This window comes from Nerophis lumbriciformis, linkage group LG09, assembly GCF_033978685.3.
Source record: "Nerophis lumbriciformis linkage group LG09, RoL_Nlum_v2.1, whole genome shotgun sequence".
Classification (NCBI taxonomy): Eukaryota; Metazoa; Chordata; class Actinopteri; order Syngnathiformes; family Syngnathidae; genus Nerophis; species Nerophis lumbriciformis.
In genome coordinates, this window is record NC_084556.2 from 39,126,734 (window position 1) to 39,146,864 (window position 20,131).

General features: G+C 38.0%; 2 protein-coding genes across 3 annotated transcripts in view; both read left to right on the forward strand.

Moving 5' to 3' along the window:
* Positions 1-721, forward strand: part of stt3a (STT3 oligosaccharyltransferase complex catalytic subunit A) — a 37,845-nt gene extending 37,124 nt beyond the window's left edge. For both annotated transcript variants that reach the window (XM_061961823.2, XM_061961824.2), the window contains exon 18: positions 353-721. In XM_061961823.2, the coding sequence (XP_061817807.1) occupies positions 353-391 (39 nt within the window). In that variant the 3' untranslated portion in view covers positions 392-721. The remainder of the gene's footprint in view (positions 1-352) is intronic.
* Positions 722-2,727: 2,006 nt separating this feature from the next.
* LOC133607079 (uncharacterized) lies at positions 2,728-18,188 on the forward strand. Its single transcript, XM_061961538.2, has 7 exons — positions 2,728-2,827; positions 6,201-6,264; positions 6,333-6,994; positions 10,483-10,789; positions 10,853-10,913; positions 13,915-14,164; positions 17,132-18,188. Exons 2-7 carry the CDS (start codon positions 6,220-6,222, stop codon positions 17,394-17,396), a joined length of 1,590 nt encoding a protein of 529 aa, XP_061817522.2. The 5' UTR covers positions 2,728-2,827; positions 6,201-6,219; the 3' UTR covers positions 17,397-18,188.
* The last annotated feature ends 1,943 nt before the right edge of the window (positions 18,189-20,131 follow it).

A 20,131-nucleotide genomic window follows, 5' to 3' on the forward strand; every position in this document is an offset into this window, starting at 1 on the left:
TCCTGAGAACGAATATTCTGAGTGTATTGTTTCAATATTATACTATATATACAGAAGCATTCAGACTGGGTGGCAAGTAAAATTTGTACATAGAGAGCTGCTAAACTATAAAATCAGTGCCTATGAGAGTTCACTGTGGTTATGGCTTTAGGGAATATAGCAACAAACTGGCTAAAGTGCATCACAGATCAATTCTGCTATGTCCTATGAGGTGTCACGCCACACCTTCAGATATGCTACACTTCCCTTCAATCATCAACTTTGTTCTTGGGCGAGGGCCAACCAGAAACGCCTAATCCACATTTGTGACAGACTTCCATGATGTTTGAGTTGTTTTTTTTCTTCCTTCCAGGTTAAAGATTTGGACAACCGAGGCCTTTCAAGAACATAAGATGAGATAAAAGAAATATCCTGTGAGCGCACAGCACTGAACACCTTCCCACTGTGATCAGCAGACCAGCTGGTCAACAATACTTTTATACTTTTTTGTTGACGGGAAGAAATTTGCAAAGAGATTCTTTTTTTTTTTGTGGGTGTGAATCAGTTTTTTATAGTTATAATGAAATGTCTCGTATGGAATCCAAGGGGAGCAGGTTTCACTTGAAACATCCTGACGTCATGAAGCCTAATTTGACAAAAGTGGCCAAAGGCAGCAGTGCTCAATGGAGCACCTTTTTGATTGGTACAGTGTGGTCAAATAAAACTGGATCATCAATGGGAACAGTGTGGCAGGTGTTTTATTTCTCTCTGGGGACACTTAAAGATATACTGTGTACTCTCTACTTTCCACCGATACGGATTGCAACTTGGCTGCCAATATTTCAAGTTAGTACTGTTGCGGAGTGAAATATTCTCACTAAAGACACATTTTTTATTGAACAGCTACAACATAGTAGAAACTAGGACTGGGTGGATCGGTGTAAATCTCAATAGCATTATAGTACCAAAAAAAGACAACTCTTTTTTTTGTTTTGACTTTTTTGTATGTACATGGTTGTTATTTTGCACTAGTACCTTTGTTCTTTTGTAATTCAATGTAAATGTAATGGGAATTAATTTTGATTGTTATTGTGTTATAGCAAATAACATTATTGTGTTATTGTTCCGCCCGAATGCAGCTGAGATAGGCTCCGGCATCCCCTGCGACCCCGAAAGGGACAAGCGGTAGGAAATGGATGGATGGATGGATTGTAAAAACATTTTTATTTGAATAAAATATTTTCCTGTATCATCATAATCCACTAACTTGAAGCAAAAAACTAGTTTTGTGTTTTTCACTAGCAACTTTTTCTTGCATATTTCAATGCAGTTAAACGTATTGTGAACAAATGTTATTGTAATTCTATTCATCCATCCTCTAGGAGTCGCGGAGGGGGGGTTGGCTGGACACAATTATTCAATGTTTGACATTTCAAGTCCAAAGTATGGGCATCCTTTACGACAATACTCTTTTTACTTGGTATTGGATCGCTACCCAAATTTCAAGTATCGGACACAGTGAAACAATAAGATACATCTGGTTTACTCAAATAAAATACATAGGTTTTTTTTCTTTTCCAGCATTCCTGTTATGTTATTTTTGTTCATTTAAAAGCATTTACCGTATTTTTCGGAGTATAAGTCGCACCGGAGTATAAGTCGCACCGGCCGAAAATGCATAATGAAGAAAAAAAAAAACATAAGTCGCATTTTTTGGGGAAATGTATTTGATAAAACCCAACACCAAGAATAGACATTTGAAAGGCAATTTAAAATAAAGAATAGTGAACAACAGGCTGAATAAGTGTACGTTATATGAGGCATAAATAACCAACTGAGAACGTGCCTGGTATGTTAACATAACATATTATGGTAAGAGTCATTCAAATAACTATAACATATAGAACATGCTATACGTTTACTAAACAATCTGTCACTCCTAATCGCTAAATCCCATGAAATCTTATACGTCTAGTCCCTTACGTGAATGAGCTAAATAATATTATTTGATATTTTACGGTAATGTGTTAATAATTTCACACATAAGTCGCTCCTGAGTATAAGTCGCACTATGAAAAAAAACTGCGACTTATAGTCCGAAAAATATGGTAACTTCGTGCTTCGTGTTATCAACATGTTGTCAGCATGAATGCCTTAATTGTGACTATTTTGTATGTGCCTGCTATTTATTCTCTTAAAAACTCACTCCTGTTACTTTCAGTCCTGTTGCTGAATAATCTCAGTTTAGGAATTCTGTGCAAAAATGAAATAATGTTGCTTCGGATGGGCTAATACATATACTTTTCAATTTTCTTTTAGTCAGACAATATTTTTGGAACAATGGTGGAATGTTGTACCAATGAATGTTTGCCAGCAGCAATAACCACATTGGTGTTATTGTTGACTCGTTCATTCTTTGTGTTGATTATATTGATGGTGGAAATTAGTTTTACTGTACATTTCTTATTCAAACCCATGATACTGATATTAGTTTTGTTAAAATCAACAAATATTTTCAGTAGATATGGTTATATTTTGCATGTATTATCTTCTATTTTGGCGAAAAAAGGAGTAAGTTGCCTTGAAGACGTAATGACCTCTGCGAGCGTTTATTGTGGAATTATATTTTGTTTCAAAAACATTCAAAAGTTATTCGTCATCGTCTCGTTGCGGCTTTTATTTTGAGACATACCATTGGTCAGTGTCACGTTATCGCGAGACCTCTCTGACCAATCAGCGTGTAGCAATGCCAAGTCAAATATTCGAGTTCAAAAGCTGACAGACTGTTCAAAGCTCGTTGACTTCACTCTGGAACCTTCTGAATTTTATGAACGACAAAACTTCAAAGGTAAACTTGTTTTGTAGTATTAGCCATGTAAGTATTTTATGATAACGAGATAATTGTTGGTGATTTGTGTTTTACGATGACAAATAATCGACTGACAATCTACAACTTCGCTAATTTGTATCACTATTTATTTAATGACTTATTAATATACTATATTTAATTCATACTAGCCTGGTAAGGTTAATATTTATCAGTTATCTGTTTGGTTTAAAAATATTTCAGTTGTGTGTTGTGTTGTTTATAACGTTGTATTGTAGACATAGTGAAAATCGTTAACCGTTTCAGGAAATAAGTCAATGGATAATACACAAATGATGTGAATAAGAGCCAAAATAATGTATTTTTCATTGCTGAATGTGTACTTTTGGTTTTGTTCAAACACGTGATACAATGGAATGGTTGTCTGTGGTGTTGTACGGATCATGTGATGATATGAAGATATCATATCGCGGTTATTGTGACCGCAATTATCGCGGTTATACTATCACGGTATTGTTGAATGTGCTCCAAAATACTTATATACCCCCTGCAATCTTGTAACCAATGTGTATTTAAAAACAAACTAACTAATAAATAAATAAATCAACAACACACCATTCACGGTGGAAGAGGGGTTAGTGCATCTGCCTCACAATACGAAGGTCCTGAGTAGTCTTGGGTTCAATCCTGGGCTCGGGATCTTTCTGTGTGGAGTTTGCATGTTCTCCCCGTGACTGCGTGGGTTCCCTCCGGGTACTCCGGCTTCCTCCCACCTCCAAAGACATGCACCTGGGGATAAGTTGATTGGCAACACTAAATTGGCCCTAGTGTGTGGATGTGAGTGTGAATGTTGTCTGTCTATCTGTGTTGGCCCTGCGATGAGGTGGCGACTTGTCCAGGGTGTACACCGCCTTCCGCCCGATTGTAGCTGAGATAGGCTCCAGCGCCCCCCGCGACCCCAAAGGGAATAAGCGGTAGAAAATGGATGGATGGAACAACACACCAAATTTACTATCCTTGGTAGGAGGAAGAAGTGCGGTGTCGTGCAAAATGTACAGTACAGTACCGCATGTCCACCTAGAAAAATGATAGCCTTCTTTTTGCATGAAAGCCCTGTAGAAATAAAGGAATTATATAAAAATATTATATTGTTCTACTTTGTCATTTAAAAAGCTATGTTTTAAAACACTTGCACAAATGGATTAATATTATTCATCCATCCATGTGCCAATTTGTAGGTATTAGTTGTAATACCTCTCACCGTGTTTTAAAATTGCTATCCTCACCTAGTTGTGTTCAATCATTTTTGAATGGCTTCTCTAGACTCCCCCATTGAATTAAAAAACAGGGATCTTTATTATTGTGGATACATGACCTACAAATATTGTTTGAAGAAAGGTGATTGGACTTTATTTCTTAACTTACTTTACAGCAAACATTGCATTAGTCCAGGGGTCCCCAAACATTTTGACTCGGGGGCCGCATTGGGTTAAAAAAAATTGGCCGGGTGCCGGGCTGTCCTGCGGGCTGGATTTTGGACAGTGGCGGGCTACAGCCCACGGGTCGTAGTTTGGGGACCCCTGCATTAGTCCATGTTTGTTATGTTATGCTTTGGTTAATTTTTTTTCCACGAGTGTCCTTTGATAATGTTCATTCACAACTCCCAGGATGACCTCATACTCTAACGGTTGAATCTAAAATGAAATACAAATATCCAAAGCACAATACTTATTGACATATACATATACATACACCAATGTTTACAATAGCTGTATGTGCAATACATTACAGTACGTTGTCTTCTTTTTAGCTTTGGAATTTCAAATATAAAGTATCGAAATCTGAGCAAAAAACATACAATACATCACAGCAATGCATACCTTTTTGAGTTTTTGATGCTTTTTTTCCCCACATAGCAGTCATTGCAAAGTATTTTGCTGGACTGTTCTTATTTGCACATTATGACAGCCAGATACGCATTGATTACCCGCATGATGAAAGATTGACTCTTTTAAAGATGATAATTATAAAGTTAAATAAAATCACTGTACCTTGCTTTCCAACTCCATGTCAGGACCAACTTTGTTAATGTCCCAGTAGTACAGGTTGTAAGAGGGGTTTATTGCAGCACATAAATATGCTGAAATAGTCTGTATCCCCTACTAACTTTTTTGTAATTAATACAATTAGTCCAAATGTACACATTTATCTGTAAAAGATACTAAAAGTGTACATAATAAACCACATGATGTTAGTACATAATTTGAGGGTAATAGAAGGGGGACACATTTTATGGCAGCACCGAAATATTATGTATCCCCTACTAACTTTTTCTGTCATTAATAACATCAGTCCTAATTCACAAGTTTTGTACAATGCCAAGTCCGTACATATAATCCACATGATGTTATAGTACAGGGGTGTCAAACTCAAATACAGAGCGGGCCAAAATTTAAAACTGAACAAAGCCGCGAGCCAAGGTTAACCAAATTAACCTTTTAATAGGGACCCAAACACGTTTTGCATTGAATATTGAACAAGCAAGGCTTATATAACTTTATAGTGACATGCAAAATCGAGTTTCACATAATAATAATAATAATAAAAAAATATCAATGGCATATCAAATACAATTTAAATAAAAATTGAATGCCTCTTTTGTATTTGCAGCCTTCTGAGGTAAATATCAACATTAACTTTTTCCACAGGCTAATAAATTTGAAAATAAAATAACAATGAATAAACCAACCATTCAGGACTTTAAACTGCTCAGTTTGCAACACACAGATCTAATCTGATGTGCCAAAGCCAGATACCTGGCATCTTTTCTTGGATGCTCGTTCATTAATGTCGGGGCTCAGGCTTTGAGCTGAGGCAACCTTCATTATCGAACAAAGGTGTTCATCAGTCATTATATCTCGTAGTCCACCCGGACCACAGTCTTGGGGGCGTGCCTTAAAGGCACTGCCTTTAACGTCCTCTACGAGCTGTCGTCACGTCCGCTTTTCATCCATTCTAACAACGTGCCGGCCCAGTCACAGGATATGTGTGACTTCTGTACGCACACACACGTGAATGCAACGCATACTTGATCAACAGCGATACAGGTTACACTGAGGGTGGCCGTATAAACAACTTTAACACTGTTAGAAATATACGCCACACTGTGAATCCACACTAAACAAGAATGACAAACGCATTTCGGGAGAACATCTGCACCGTAACACAACACAACAGAACAAATACCCAAAACCCTTTGCAGCACTAACTCTTCCGGGACGCTACAAAATGCACCCCCGCCCCCATGCGCGCTCCCGCGGCAGGGGATACAAAATATTTAAGCGCTACAGAATTTCGCATATCTGAATGCAATATCTGTTCATTTCTGTTTCAGGACTAATCAGCGTATTATCATGAACAACACTGCAGTTTCAAGACAAAAACACCCAAATCGAAAAGTAAGTTTATGTTCTTCATCTGGCTCTAATATTGAAATAGAAGTTAAACATTTCTGTGTTCGTTTTAGGGAAAGGAAAACGCCCCGCATCGTGATGGAAGCACATCTTTAATCAAAAAAGGCCTTTTAAAATCAACATTGACAGTGCCATTGCAGCGTAAAAACCTAAATGAGGAGGAGATACTGGTAAAAAATGGTCCCACTAAAGCCACGTCCGAGCAAGCCGACACAAAGATCAAGTCTGTGCTGAAAGATGTGAAGAGAGAAGCTGTTAGCGGAGCTCCCAGTCAGGTCAGTCTCAGCCAACGAGTCCCTCCCAAAGTTGCTCCTGGCTTGTACAAAGGTAAGATTGTGCAGTCCAAAATTGGATCCATTTGGAAGGCAAGTGCAGTATCAAAAACAGCAAGCCAAAGTGTGGATACTTTGGCAAAAAGCAGGTCCACGTCTGTTCATGGTGTCCCTGGGCGTGGCCCCGAGAAACCTGCACCGCCGAGGTCTAAGTCCGTGTCTGATGGACGCGTTCACCGCCTCGAACCCACCGTCGCCAGCCGCCGGCTTCAGTCCACTCTCCAGACAATGACTACTGCAACAGCGCTAAGGAACAATAGCTCCAGGAACACCACCACAGGTCCTACCAAGACAAAGGTTCCGGTCACAGACAAGATCAGAAAGCCGCCTGCAAAGAGCACTCTCAGTCAACACAGATCCACGGAAACGGCCGAGGAAAAAAGGTACAGCCGGGTGTACACTTTAGAGGGAGGGTGGATTACAAATCAACAAACGTGTGATACAACGTTGACTAATGCAATCGCTATATCACATACTCGTGTAAAGCTTGTAAGTTGTATGTGGGAGCGTGTTGTGTGGACGATCATTGACACAAACCGGCGGATGTGTGTATCATATTTTTATAAATATTGCAATTGTTCCTCCACAGTTACATTTGGGATATTCACGTGCATTTGCACAGCTTGAGAGGGGGCACATGTAGGGATGATGTTTGATAAGAAATTATCGAGTTCGAGCCTATTATCGAATCCTCTTATCGAACCGATTCCTTATCGAGTCCAGATAGGTTGTTGTATATGGAAAAAAACACACAATATTTGGTTTAACAAAAGCTCACTTTTATTATATAAGAAAAAAATAAAATCTAATAAATATTGACTGTTACCCCCCTAAAAAAATAAAATAAATAAATATTGACTGTTGTAACCCAAAGTATATTAAGTGGGATTTTTCAGAAAAACAAATATATACAGTAACACAAAAACAACCTGTCTCTGTGATCACTATAGGTATATAAATAAATTATTTATACACTTACGTTACTACAAGTGAGCAGATATGGAATTTAATCGGCAACAGTTAACGTTAGTTACTCAGCGGCGTCACCGCCACTGTAACTGGGACTTGGGCAGCTGGCAGAAGAAGAGGGGCGTTCTTCGTCGTCTCTGCCGCTGCTTCTCCATGTGTCGAAGACACGACACGGTTCTCGAACTTTCAGGTTATGCGCAGCCTGCACATGTTTCAACATGCTTGTTGTGCTCCCCCCCTTACACGAGAGCGAAGCCTGGCAATAATTGCATATTGCTGCTTCCTGTTTTTTTTTTGGTGAAATGAAGCCATGCCTTAGAGCGCTTTTTCCGGTCCATTTTGTTCCTGCTTTTCCTATCTGCGCCTAATGACTGAGCTACGTGACGTCATTTCTTGTGATGTCACACGGGGCATTTCTTCTCGGGACGGGATTCGTTCCCAGAGATTCGAATAAAGAATCAACTCTTTTTCTTTACTAGAGTGGTCTCGATAACGGGTACCGGTTCTCAAAAATGGATCGGAGTCCGAGGACTCGGTCTTTTTCTTATCAAACAACCGGGAAACCGGGCTGGAGTATCATCCCTAGGCACATGTGTAGGTTAGCCAACTGTAATAGAATTGTTCCTCCACAGTTACAAGCTGTGCACACCCCAAATGTGTGTGTATGTGGAGGTGCGTTGGGTGGACGATTATTGACTTAAACACATTTGTGGTGCGTAGCCAAACTGTATTGCGATCGCTCCTCTATCGCTGTGCAAGTGCGCACACCAAATGTGTATAAATGTGAGAGTGCATTGGGTTTACAGTTATTGACACATGCACGCGCACATAGGAGCCTACTGATATTGCAATCGCTTCTACGCAGTTACATTTAGTTTGCATGTGTATGTTGGGGAAGGAGCATTGGGCGGATCACCAACATGCATGGACAATAGACACAGCCTTGCGCACACATGCACGGCTTTAGTGTAGCCCATAGTCTTGCAATCCCTCCTCTACAGTTACATTTCGGATGTGCACATCTTATTTGCGTATTTAGGGAGACGATCTAAGCAGACGATTACCGATACAAACTTGGAAACAAGCATGTGCAGTGTAGCTGACCGTTTTGAAATTGCTCCCCCATTTACATTCCACTATTTTTCATTACTGCGAGAAATAGGAAACTTCACATCAATTGCTGGGTTGCAGTCACGTGACCTAGAGGCACGCCTGGGTTTCAGGCGATGGTGTAGAGTCCTATTAGGCTGCTGTTTATTTACCTGCATCAGTGCAGATTTGGGAGTACTTTGAAAGGTTTGGAGGCAAATATGTAAGCGATCATGGAAAAAATATTTAAATTGGAATGGAGTGGATTTATACTCCTTTTAAGAAAAATTATTTTTGAAAGATTTGAACCATTCATCACCAATACCTTTCTGCTCGCTACAACCTCACTTCATTTGACACTCACACAGATTTAGAGGATAAAACATTGGAGGCACTTTATGTTCTTATATCTAGAGGGGTCAACAAATTAAGCATTAATCTGCGAAAGACAAAAGGTGGATTTATTCGTGCATCGCTAAGTAACGTATTTGATTAACATAACGAGTGCCGTGCTGCTGTGATCGTGACGCTAATGAGAAAAAGGATGTTTGTTTGCAGTTGATTTCCTTCCATTCATCCATTTTTTGCCACTTGTGTCACGGGGGGTGCTGGAGCCTATCCCAGCTGCACTCAGGCGGAAGGCAGGGTACACACTGGACAAGTAGCCACCTCAATGCAGGCAGATTTCCTGCTACAAATATTAGTCTGATCTACAATTCATGTCTGCAGTTGTTTTTATGGTGTGAAGTTCATATTTTGTCTCTTTATTTAGCTATAGATGTCCCTGTTGTTCAGCAATGTTTGCTAGCGATATCAAGATTCTGTATATGTCGTTGAGCATACAAGAGATTTATTCATCTAGTTTAGTAATACTATTGAGGATATTTACTTGATGCTAAAGAATACCACCAAAGACGCAACACAACAACAACAGCTAAGCTTTTAGTTTTTATTATGAAAATTTGCAACAAAAATATGGTAGATTGGACCAACAATCACAGTATTTATTACTGGGACTTAATATGACGTTAGTTTATTTGCACAACCAGGTTGCCATAGTTATATTTAGGCATAGCGACCACAAAAGAACACAAACTAATGCGATCACTTGTCATTTCTTTACGTTTAGTTCTGCTCTCTAACACTACTAAACTACCAATATAGTTGAGAATAAACTCGATTGCATCTCAGAAAATTTCTTTGTATTGTATTCCACATGATGATGAAAGTGATATTTTAAAGAGCCATTTCCGTTGATACACTTTAATTTTTTTCCCCTGATTTTATTTCCTTTTATGAGCCACTTTCTTTCAGGACTCTATGAACACTCTTTTCGATCACTCTTATTTGAACAACTAGAACACCCAAGAACAGAACAGCAATACGGCATTTTTTACTCAAACTCTACACTCACTCTCACTTGTTTTAATGCTACGCTCAAGCTGCTTGACCATCGTGTGGATTAAGCCGTGGAGAAGAAAAACGGATGTAACGTCATACGCAACCCAGCAATTCACATAGTCAAAATAAGGACCTGTCATTTAACGAATGCGATCGCTCCTCTGCATGAAAAGTAGAGAGCATATGATTAAAATGTGGCCCATGTAGAGACAGGGATTACATTCTGTCTTGTAAATAAGACAAATGAGATTAGAATATTTGTGTTGCAAAATAACATAGCATAAATATATTCTCTATAAAAAGTGTTGTTTGATGACTTCTGATGTGATCATATTATTATGGCAAACACTACACTCTTATTATAAAAAGATGCTTGTTTCCTAATTAATACTGTTTACTTTTTGTGTTGCAGAGCAAAACTAGCAGAGTGGTTGGCTTCTAAGGGCAAGACACTTAAGAGACCTGCCATGACCACAGCGCCCCCCAAAACTAAAACCTTGTCAACAGCCAAGGCTGATAACCAAATTAAGTCTGTCACCTCCAAGCCAGAAGCAGAACCGAAACCAAGTTTTAACACGGAAAACTCTACTGCGGCATGTCCACCTGCGCAGGAAGCTGTGATGTCGTCCAGCCAGACTTCAGTCATAATGAACACTACTTTGGACCTTCTGGAAAACTCTGATTCCGATCTGTGTGCTCTGCAGGATGGAGTTGATAGTGTAAGAAAAGTATAGTTTTTTTGGTTGACGCTTTTTATGTGTAAACACTCGTCTTTTCCACAGATTGTTGTCAACCTGTGTGAAGCATTGGAAGCCTTGCAGACATCCTCACAAAGCCAGGAAAGTAAGTTGACTTCATTGTGTACAAATCCGTGGAAGCTTAAAGGTTGAGCCTTAACCGTTACGAAACTACTCTGTGTGTTTGGTTTGTTTATCTGTTGCTTCTAAAAAGGCTACAAGAGGGTTCACTTTTGTGGAATTAAATAAACAAAGTGAACCCTCTTGTTAGACATCCATTCACTCTCTTTGTGTCTGTGGGTGAAAGCAAGGCCGCTTGCATACACACACAGAAGTTGAGCTTTGTACCGAAACATGACGTAATGATGTGCAGGATTTCTTAACCTTTTTTACCTCGGGGTCCACTACAGAGGGGCCTGGGGCCCACTCAAATATTGAAGGGGAACTGCAATTTTTGGGGGGTAATTTTGTCTATCCTTCACAATCATTATGAAAGACATGACGATGGTCCTTTTTTTTTGTTTTTTTACATTATTAATATTAAATAAATGCGATCAAATGTCCGCTTCCAATGGAACCTATATGAGCCGTGCAATGGAGCCTCTAAAGCCCTTAAAAAAACACAGAAACACCACCATTGAAGTCTTATATATACACGATGTAAGTATTTATGTAATGTAATAACAGGCACATTTATAATATTAACGTATTTTGATCATTTTAAGCATATGCGGCTAATTAATTTCAATACCGCATCATGATGTTTGTTGTTGTTTTTTCTACATCATTGATTATTACTCACTGCGGGACATCATGAGAGCCAACAAACATAATAACACATCACTTACTGTACAATGTCTGCTGTCATTAGGATGCCGACTGCTCGAATGTTCATATATTCCCATTTAGGTGAAGAATGTGTCATAATCCTCACGTAGGGGGGGCACTAAGCATCTTTTAGTGTCGCCTGTTTCGGGTCCTAAATGGCTGTCAAAGTGTACCAACTTGTCGGAATACCTACTCAGACATTTCACATCCTGGTGAGATGCAAGGTTGATGATCTAGAATAAATTTGCAGGGAGTAATGAAGCGAGGAAATGGCAGACCACTCGACGTAAACATCGGAACACAGAAGTGATCACTGCACCGCTATAAATAGTTTGTCTACTTTAGCCTTTACAATAACAATATCACTAATACTTGGTTAATATTCAAGTCACAAAATGTAAATGAAGTATTGTTGTCAGTTTTTGAATGTTTTTTTATTGGATTTTATGGGCGAAATAGAGGATCTCCCATTGGCTTACTTGTCAGTGGACTTTTATTTACAAGTTAGAATACTGTACATAAAATCTATCCATCGTCATGTTTTTCATAATGATTGTGAACAATATGCAAAATTCCAAAGAAAAGAGCCGTTTTCTTTAACACTGAATTAGTCATCTTACTCTTGATTTTATTTGTATTCAATAATTATATCTAACCTACTTACAGTCTACAACCTAATATGAAACCATGTTTTAATCACAAAGATTATTTATTGAGTACATAACCATTAGTCTTAGGTCAGGCTAATTAGAAAAATAAGTACTGACCAAATATACTGCATGAAAAGGGACTCATAGATAACTGACAAAAGTACAAATAAACTAAATTATAAATGAAAATATTTTACCAAACTGTCAGTAAAATTAAAGTGCAAATGAAAATACAGCTTGCACTTAAGAAACTTCCCTGTGACTTTAGCTCCAGACTTCTTCTGTTTGTGTGATATTGTTATTACTGCCACAAGTGGTGGGGAAAGTGTTTTACAACTGAGTACCGCAACGTCCCACTTTCCTGAAAGTTTCTTGAAAATCTGCCCAAAATGTTCAGAATTATGTTGCTAACTCAGAAACAAACACAAACCTCAACGATTACATAAACGTTATCTTTATCAAAAAACACCCTAAACTGTTATACACTTTGAAAAAGACATGAAATACTGTACTGCACAAAAGTCTCTAAAATACCGTGGAAAAACTTGCATTGCTAAACAGCGTCTCCCATCGAAAATAACTGAAATCAATTTAATCTATGATTGATCCCACCGAAACAGCACAATTTTAACATGTAACATGCTTTTTAAACAGAAAAACAACCTTCAGGTAATGTATGAAAAACCATACAATAAATTGTGGTACAAACGGCAGTACCGTAGTTTTATGAAGTAGTATACTAATAATAATGTACAGCATTGAGAGTGGACCTCTATGATATCTCCTTCCAGCTGCTTCTCCATCAAACACACCATCAGCAGCTTCTACATATTTTCATGGATACAATTCCACCGTTTAAATATAATTTTAACATCCATTACTTCTTCTCAGCACTGTCCTTCACACTTACTTTCTCCCTTTGGTTGGAAAAACAAAGTTATGTCCATCTTTAGCTATGAGCTAATGCTGGCGTGTATGACACAATGTTTTAATCGGATCTTAAGGGTTTCTCTGTAACATTCATTACGCCAGAGGCATGTGACTCAAATTTTTCCTCTCAACATAAAACATAACAATGATCTGAGAGCTAGTATAGTGAAAAACTGTATATCTGTATTAATATGTTTACATTATACAGATGTTTATGTAATTCCATCCATTAAATAATGAATTATGTACTTATTAAAATAAAACTACAAAAATATACTTTTTTATAGACATATTAAATACATCAAATTAAAAAGATGGTTTGTGTAAGGTAGCATGTTTATATACTGTGTATATATATATAATCGTACATGGGCTATGAAAGTGATTGGACTGTCACTAAAACCACACAGCAGCAGCCACTTTGAACAGACTATAAAATATAACACATATTACACTCACTAATTATTACATTCTTTCTACATCATTTGGACTCCTGATTTTCATGTCTTTTTCTCTTAGATTTCTACATGTGTTAATAGAGGCATCCAATGTGTGATTTGCTGATGTCACTCTTGATTACAGTTTTTTGCGTTGCCTTTATGACTGTATGACCTCACTGCCTGTAAAAGCTCTCACTATTTTTCTTCCACCTGACACCTTCACGTCATACCTTTTGGTGCCTTTGCTGTTCCCAAATAGAACTTCCGCAGGCAACAGATGCAAATAAAGATGCCGAAGAGGAGGTAGGCGGCATGGAGGACAGAAGTGTCAAGAAGGCGTTGAAGAGTGAAGGCGTCCATGAGCGAGTGAGCAATGAAACGGGGCAGAAAGTGCTGACCAACCACAATGACGATGACGATGATCAAAGTGATGAGGACATGAGGACCCCTCATCGGGGACAAGCCTCTGTGGTTAAATACAGTGTGAAGACGACGCCATATTTGCAAAGGTACGATAATTGATACTTAAAATGTGCGCAAGACATGTAAACAATACCAAAATAAATATTTAGTTCAGAATGTGTTTTTTAAATCCATCCATCCATGCATGTTCTACCACTTGTCCCTTTCTGGGTCGCGAGGGGTGCTGGAGCCTATCTCAGCTGCATTCGGGCGGAAGGCGGGGTACACCCTGGACATGTCGCCACCTCATCGTAAATGTACAAAACAATTAAATCACCCGATCCTTTTTAAGTTAAAGAGGCTGTTAGTAACTTGCTCTGAGTTTAATTTTTCCAAGCAAAAATATAACTAACACCGTTGGCTAGGTTGTGTTACCGTTAGTGGTTTAACAGCCCACATTTGTTTTACGATTGTTTATACTTTTCACAATTACTAAGTTTATTCTACAAAAAAATTTACCGGCTCAGATTAAATAATTGGTGTTTATGGCGGTCACTCACCCTGTCTCATCCACACGTACGCGCATGGACCGTGTGAACACAAAAAGCAGTCTAAGAGAGGTAATGGACAATTTGCAGCCATGTTGTTGTTATGATAGAATATAGACTACATTCTGTAATAGCTAACGCCAGCTATCCAAATTGCTATCATTAGCTAACAACACAGTATCATTTGTAGTGTAATGCTTGTTCGAGGCGGGAATGTTTGGGAACCTCACGATTCCATTTAAAATCAATTATTGATTAATCTTTAATTTATATATATTGATGCAGTTTTACAATTGTTTTGTTTCACTAATCATGTTTATCAAATTAATGGAAATGTGTGCAAAACTGGAACATAAGTGCCCTATAATAAAGGAGCCGGTCGTATCTCTCGGTGAGGTGGCTCGCTGCAACTGTCTGCATTACTTTATTTATAATAAATAAAACCAATATTGATTATTGACGTTTACTAATCGATTTAAAAAAATCATATATGTCCGAATTGCAATGCATCTAAAAATCGGTTATTTCCCCCACCTCTAGTGCATGTACGTTCTAGAAGCCGTAAGAGGGTGGAATATACTGTCAAATACCGTGCAAACTTGGCACTCTCTTGGCATCTGTATAAATTTTGCAAACAACCCCTTTAAGCTCATGAAGCAGTGCGTTGAATGATGCAGACACATTTGTTACTTGATCATTCCTAATACGCTTCCAATATGCAACTCCATCCATCCATCCATTTTCTACCGCTTATTCCCTTCGGGGTCGCGGGGGGCGCTGGAGCCTATCTCAGCTACAATCGGGCGGAAGGCGGCGTACACCCTGGACAAGTCGCCACCTCATCGCAGGGCCAACACAGATAGACAGACAACACCAATATACAACTATTATTATTTAATACATATTCATATTGCCAAATGTGCTGTTTTAGACAGCAATGTTGTTCAATTAAGAGAACTTTTTATGTTTGTCTAGCTCGTGTGCTATTGTGTGATTAGCTGTTGTGTAGCTGCTAGCTCCTAATAACCTATAGCCTACCATGTTTACCTTTTGTAAATGTTAATGTTAGATGTTAACTGGCTGTACAGTTTTGCACATGCAAACCGTTATCTGATTAATGTCGGATACCGACACTCTTATTCAAAACTAAATGTAAGAAGTAGCAATAATGCTCTTTTCATCTGTGTAAAAGTATCCCATTTTCCTTTAAAAATATTGTCGAGTAAAAGTCAGCCTTACCAGAAATGTTGAAGTAAAGTAGGGTTGTTGTTAATAATCCACTGATGCCACTTTTGTACTTTGCCGCAAGTTTTTTTCTCAAATTCGGTAGGGTTTCCCACCAACGTTCCCTCTAAGGCAATTGCGCACTGCTCACGCGTCCTCTGCGCACAGCAAATCTATGCCGCGCAAAAAATCAAATCCCACTCTAAACAAAATAAACAAATCGTTTGTTTTGTATGATTTTGTAATGCAACTGTGAGTAATAGGTGACGAAAGGCGGCCACAACAGATAAAACAATGTTTGTCAACACTTACATTTTTGTAACGTCTTTGGAGACACATAAAGGAGGACAGGAATTCCATCGGTCCCTTTATTTAGCAAAATTGTTTGTTGGCCATAACCACACCAAAACAATGTGTAAAATACTTTTATCTATCAAAACTGGTCGTTGTCTACCGTACAAACCAAGCCAGAAGCAACTCTTTGTCATCTGTTATATCAACAGCAGCCGCTTGCTCTCTCTCTCACCTGCACCAACACATACACTATGGCAATTAGCCACTGGTGCGTTTATGGCCACACAAAAAGTTGGACAACTCCAATACTACACGTAAAGTGTACATTTCAGGTCATTTTACTATGACTCCTCAATCAGTGTGCTTATTCTACTGTCATTTGTTAAGAATGTTATTTTTTGGATATTAATCATGAAATGATGTTACAGGACTACATAATTGCTAATAAAAATATTTATTTTACGGACAGAAAGTTAATAAACACTTCATCTCATGCAACATGTGAATGTTTTAAGGGGAACTAAATGTGATCTCTGAAAGGGGTACACTGTCTTTCCAAAGCAGGACCCCCACCCAGGCATAAAATACTATAGTGCATAGCTGATTAAAAAACAAAACAATATCCAAGTGGGCCAAATCACATATATTAGAAAATAATCTCTTGAAATTGACTAGATTATAATAATAAGACATTTAAATTGTTATGTCAGGTTTGAGACAAATGTGCTGCTGGTATGGCCACAGTGTGCACGTCTGTATTCCACTGAATGCTCAGGGTGTTTGTGCGTTTGCTCACACACATGAAAAATTAGAGGGAACATTTTTTCCCAAAAGTGCTGATAGTAGCAACTTTTCCATAATGTATAAGAAAACTGGCGAAAGTTTGAATTGAAAACCTAGGTACCCGTGTACAAAGCATTTTTACCTCATTGTTGTATACAACACTTCTCGCTTTTATGTGTGATACTTTGGCTAACTTATTCCTCTTTAAAAAATTATGTTTTGCAGTGTAAAGAAGACGTTGGAAGGGGAGGTCCAAACAAGCTCATCCCGTAAGAAAAGCAACATCAAAGATCTGAAGTTTCTGACGCCGGTGCGTCGTTCCTGCCGCATCCAGCGCAGGTCTTCACAACTGCCCCCGATGCTGGCGGACCACGACCTGTGTGTGTCATCACTGGCTGAGCTGGTCCAGCTGGATGATGACTTCAATGCTTACATTTACAGGAAAAACCCTGCTCTCATGAAAGAGCTGCCAGACCAGCCCAAATCGTAACTCTCAAAGAAATCTATATGTAGGTATGACTATATCGGTATTTATATTTATGGGACTGTACTAATAGACACCTTATACAGATGTTTTCTAATTGAATGTACTCCATCTATTCAGATCATTGTTTTCAACAAACATTAACAAAGTTGACAGACACTTTTTTCCCCTGAAACCTTTTCCAATTTGCCTTTTCAATACAATGTATACTTGTAGTGCACAGCAATAAAGGCAATATTGTCTGACCTGGTAACAAAAACAGCTTACCGAATGTAGACTTTTGTCCTCACTTGAAATTTGTACTAAGTGAGAAATTGGTACTTGTATGTGTTACACCCTGGCGCTTTTGATTTGTGTATAGTGCATGTAATTGTTACACCCCAGTGCTTTAGATACGAGGACAGTGCAAGTATTTGTTACACTCCTAGATCTCTAGAGTACACTATATGTAATTGTTATGCACCTAGTGCTTTAGATATGAGTACGGTATGTGTATTTATTACACTCCTAGTGCTTTTTTAAAGTGAAAAAAATTAACATGTCTTGTAAAAAGGTTTTAATCCAAACATTTGCAATAATAACAATCATAAAACTACACGCTAAAATACAGAGGAAATTGTATGAGTAAAATAGGTGACAAAGCAAATAGTAATTTGTTATATCTAATACGCCACATTGCTGATGAATTAGTTAAAATAAAGTTAAAGAAATTAAACTTCTGCAGGATGAAAATGGCCTCCAGGTTGAACTTTGAACTCACATGTGTTACACTCAGTGACCATCCGGGTCACGGCACCAATGCAGCTTGCGTTGAGTCATGGCTTCCTGCCTGGGTTCCCTGATAAAGATTCAAAAGCACGAGCCAATGAGCTGAAGGGGGTGATTTTACTTAGAGTCAGAGTTCATGGATAGCGGTTTTGAGATGTGAAATATCTAGCACAGGGGTCACCAACCTTTTTGAAACCAAGAGCTACTTCTTGGGTACTGATTAATGCAAAGGGCTACCAGTTTGATACACACTTAAATAAATTGCCAGAATTAGCCAATTTGCTCAATTTACCTTTAACTCTATGTTATTATTAATAATTAATGATATTTATCTTTGTGGAAACACTGACCATCTTAATGATTTCTCACAATAAATATATATAGAAACAGATAAATATCAATATGCAACACTTTATTTTTATATTTTTTCTAAGTGCACATTTTTCAAATTGAACATTTTCAAATGATCACTTCTAAGACAGTCTTGTGAAATCACAATATCCCATTTTAACTAGCTAGCCACTAACATTTTTTAACAAATCATGAATTACTTTGCACCATGTTTGTACAAATAATAACTCATGCAAAATACAAAAGTCAACTCTCAAATTTTTAAATAAATCATGTCACACTTTGAACTGGACACCAAATCTGTTATCTGTTTCTTTGTCAGTTATTGAAGACCAAGTTTTAAAAATATTTTCTTGAATTTTCAAATTCTATTTGAGTTTTGTCTCTCTTAGAATTAAAAATGTCGAGCAAAGCGAGACCAGCTTGCTAGTAAATAAATAAAATTTAAAAAATAGAGGCAGCTCACTAGTAAGTGCTGCTATTTGAGCTATTTTTAGAACAGGCCAGCGGGCTACTCATCTGGTCCTTACAGGCTACCTGGTGCCCGCGGGCACCTCGTTGGTGACCCCTGATCTAGCATATACTAAATGAGCTAATGATGCTCTATTGTTGTGTTGTCCTCCAACATGGCTAAGTTCCGTTTTGGTGACGTCACATCAAAAGCTCTATATACTGTTTCTCACCTTTATCAATGTGCTGGTACTTGATCACAAGTTTCTTAGACATTGACTTGGACTTAGACAAACTTTAATGATCCACAAGGGAAATTGTTCCACACAGTAGCTCAGTTGCAAAGGATGGAAAGAATAATGCAGGTATAAAGTAGACTAAAAATGTACCGTAGTAGCAATATAAAAATAACATGTAATATTTACCTATTATATATACAGTATATGACAGTGGTTCTCAAATGGGGGTACGCGTACCCCTGGGGGTACTTGAAGGTATGCCAAGGGGTACGTGAGATTTTTTTTTAAATATTCTAAAAATAGCAACAATTCAAAAATCCTTTATAAATATATTTATTGAATAATACTTCAACAAAATATGAATGTAAATTCATAAACTGAACATCAAATCAAATAGGCTATTCCATTCATTACAATGCAATATTCAGTGTTGACAGCTAGATTTTTTGTGGACATGTTCCATAAATATTGATGTTAAAGATTTATTTTTTTGTGAAGAAATGTTTAGAATTAAGTTCATGAATCCAGATGGATCTCTATTACAATCCCCAAAGAGGCCACTTTAAATTGATGATTACTTCTATGTGTAGAAATCTTTATTTATAATTGAATCACTTGTTTATTTTTCAACAAGTTTTTAGTTATTTTTATATCTTCTATTCCAAATAGTTAAAGAAAGACCACTAAGGTTTGGAATTGGGGGTTAAATCACCAAAATGATTCCCGGGCGCGGCCACCGCTGCTGCTCACTGCTCCACTCACCTCCCAGGGAGTGATGAAGGGTGATGGGTCAAATGCAGAGAATAATTTAGCCACACCTAATGTGTGTGTGACAATCATTGGCACTTTAGCAATATTTTGCACTGTTATACAATTTAATAAATCAGAAACTGATGACATAGTGCTGTATTTTACTTCTTTATCCCTTTTTTC

Bases quoted from the DNA above. Each gene is read 5' to 3' on its own strand.
- LOC133607079 (XM_061961538.2), top strand. From the start codon at position 6,220: ATGAACAACACTGCAGTTTCAAGACAAAAACACCCAAATCGAAAA. The intron at 6,265-6,332 runs GTAAGTTTATGT...TGTTCGTTTTAG, and splicing joins AAAAACACCCAAATCGAAAA to GGAAAGGAAAACGCCCCGCA. The intron at 10,790-10,852 runs GTAAGAAAAGTA...TCTTTTCCACAG, and splicing joins TGCAGGATGGAGTTGATAGT to ATTGTTGTCAACCTGTGTGA.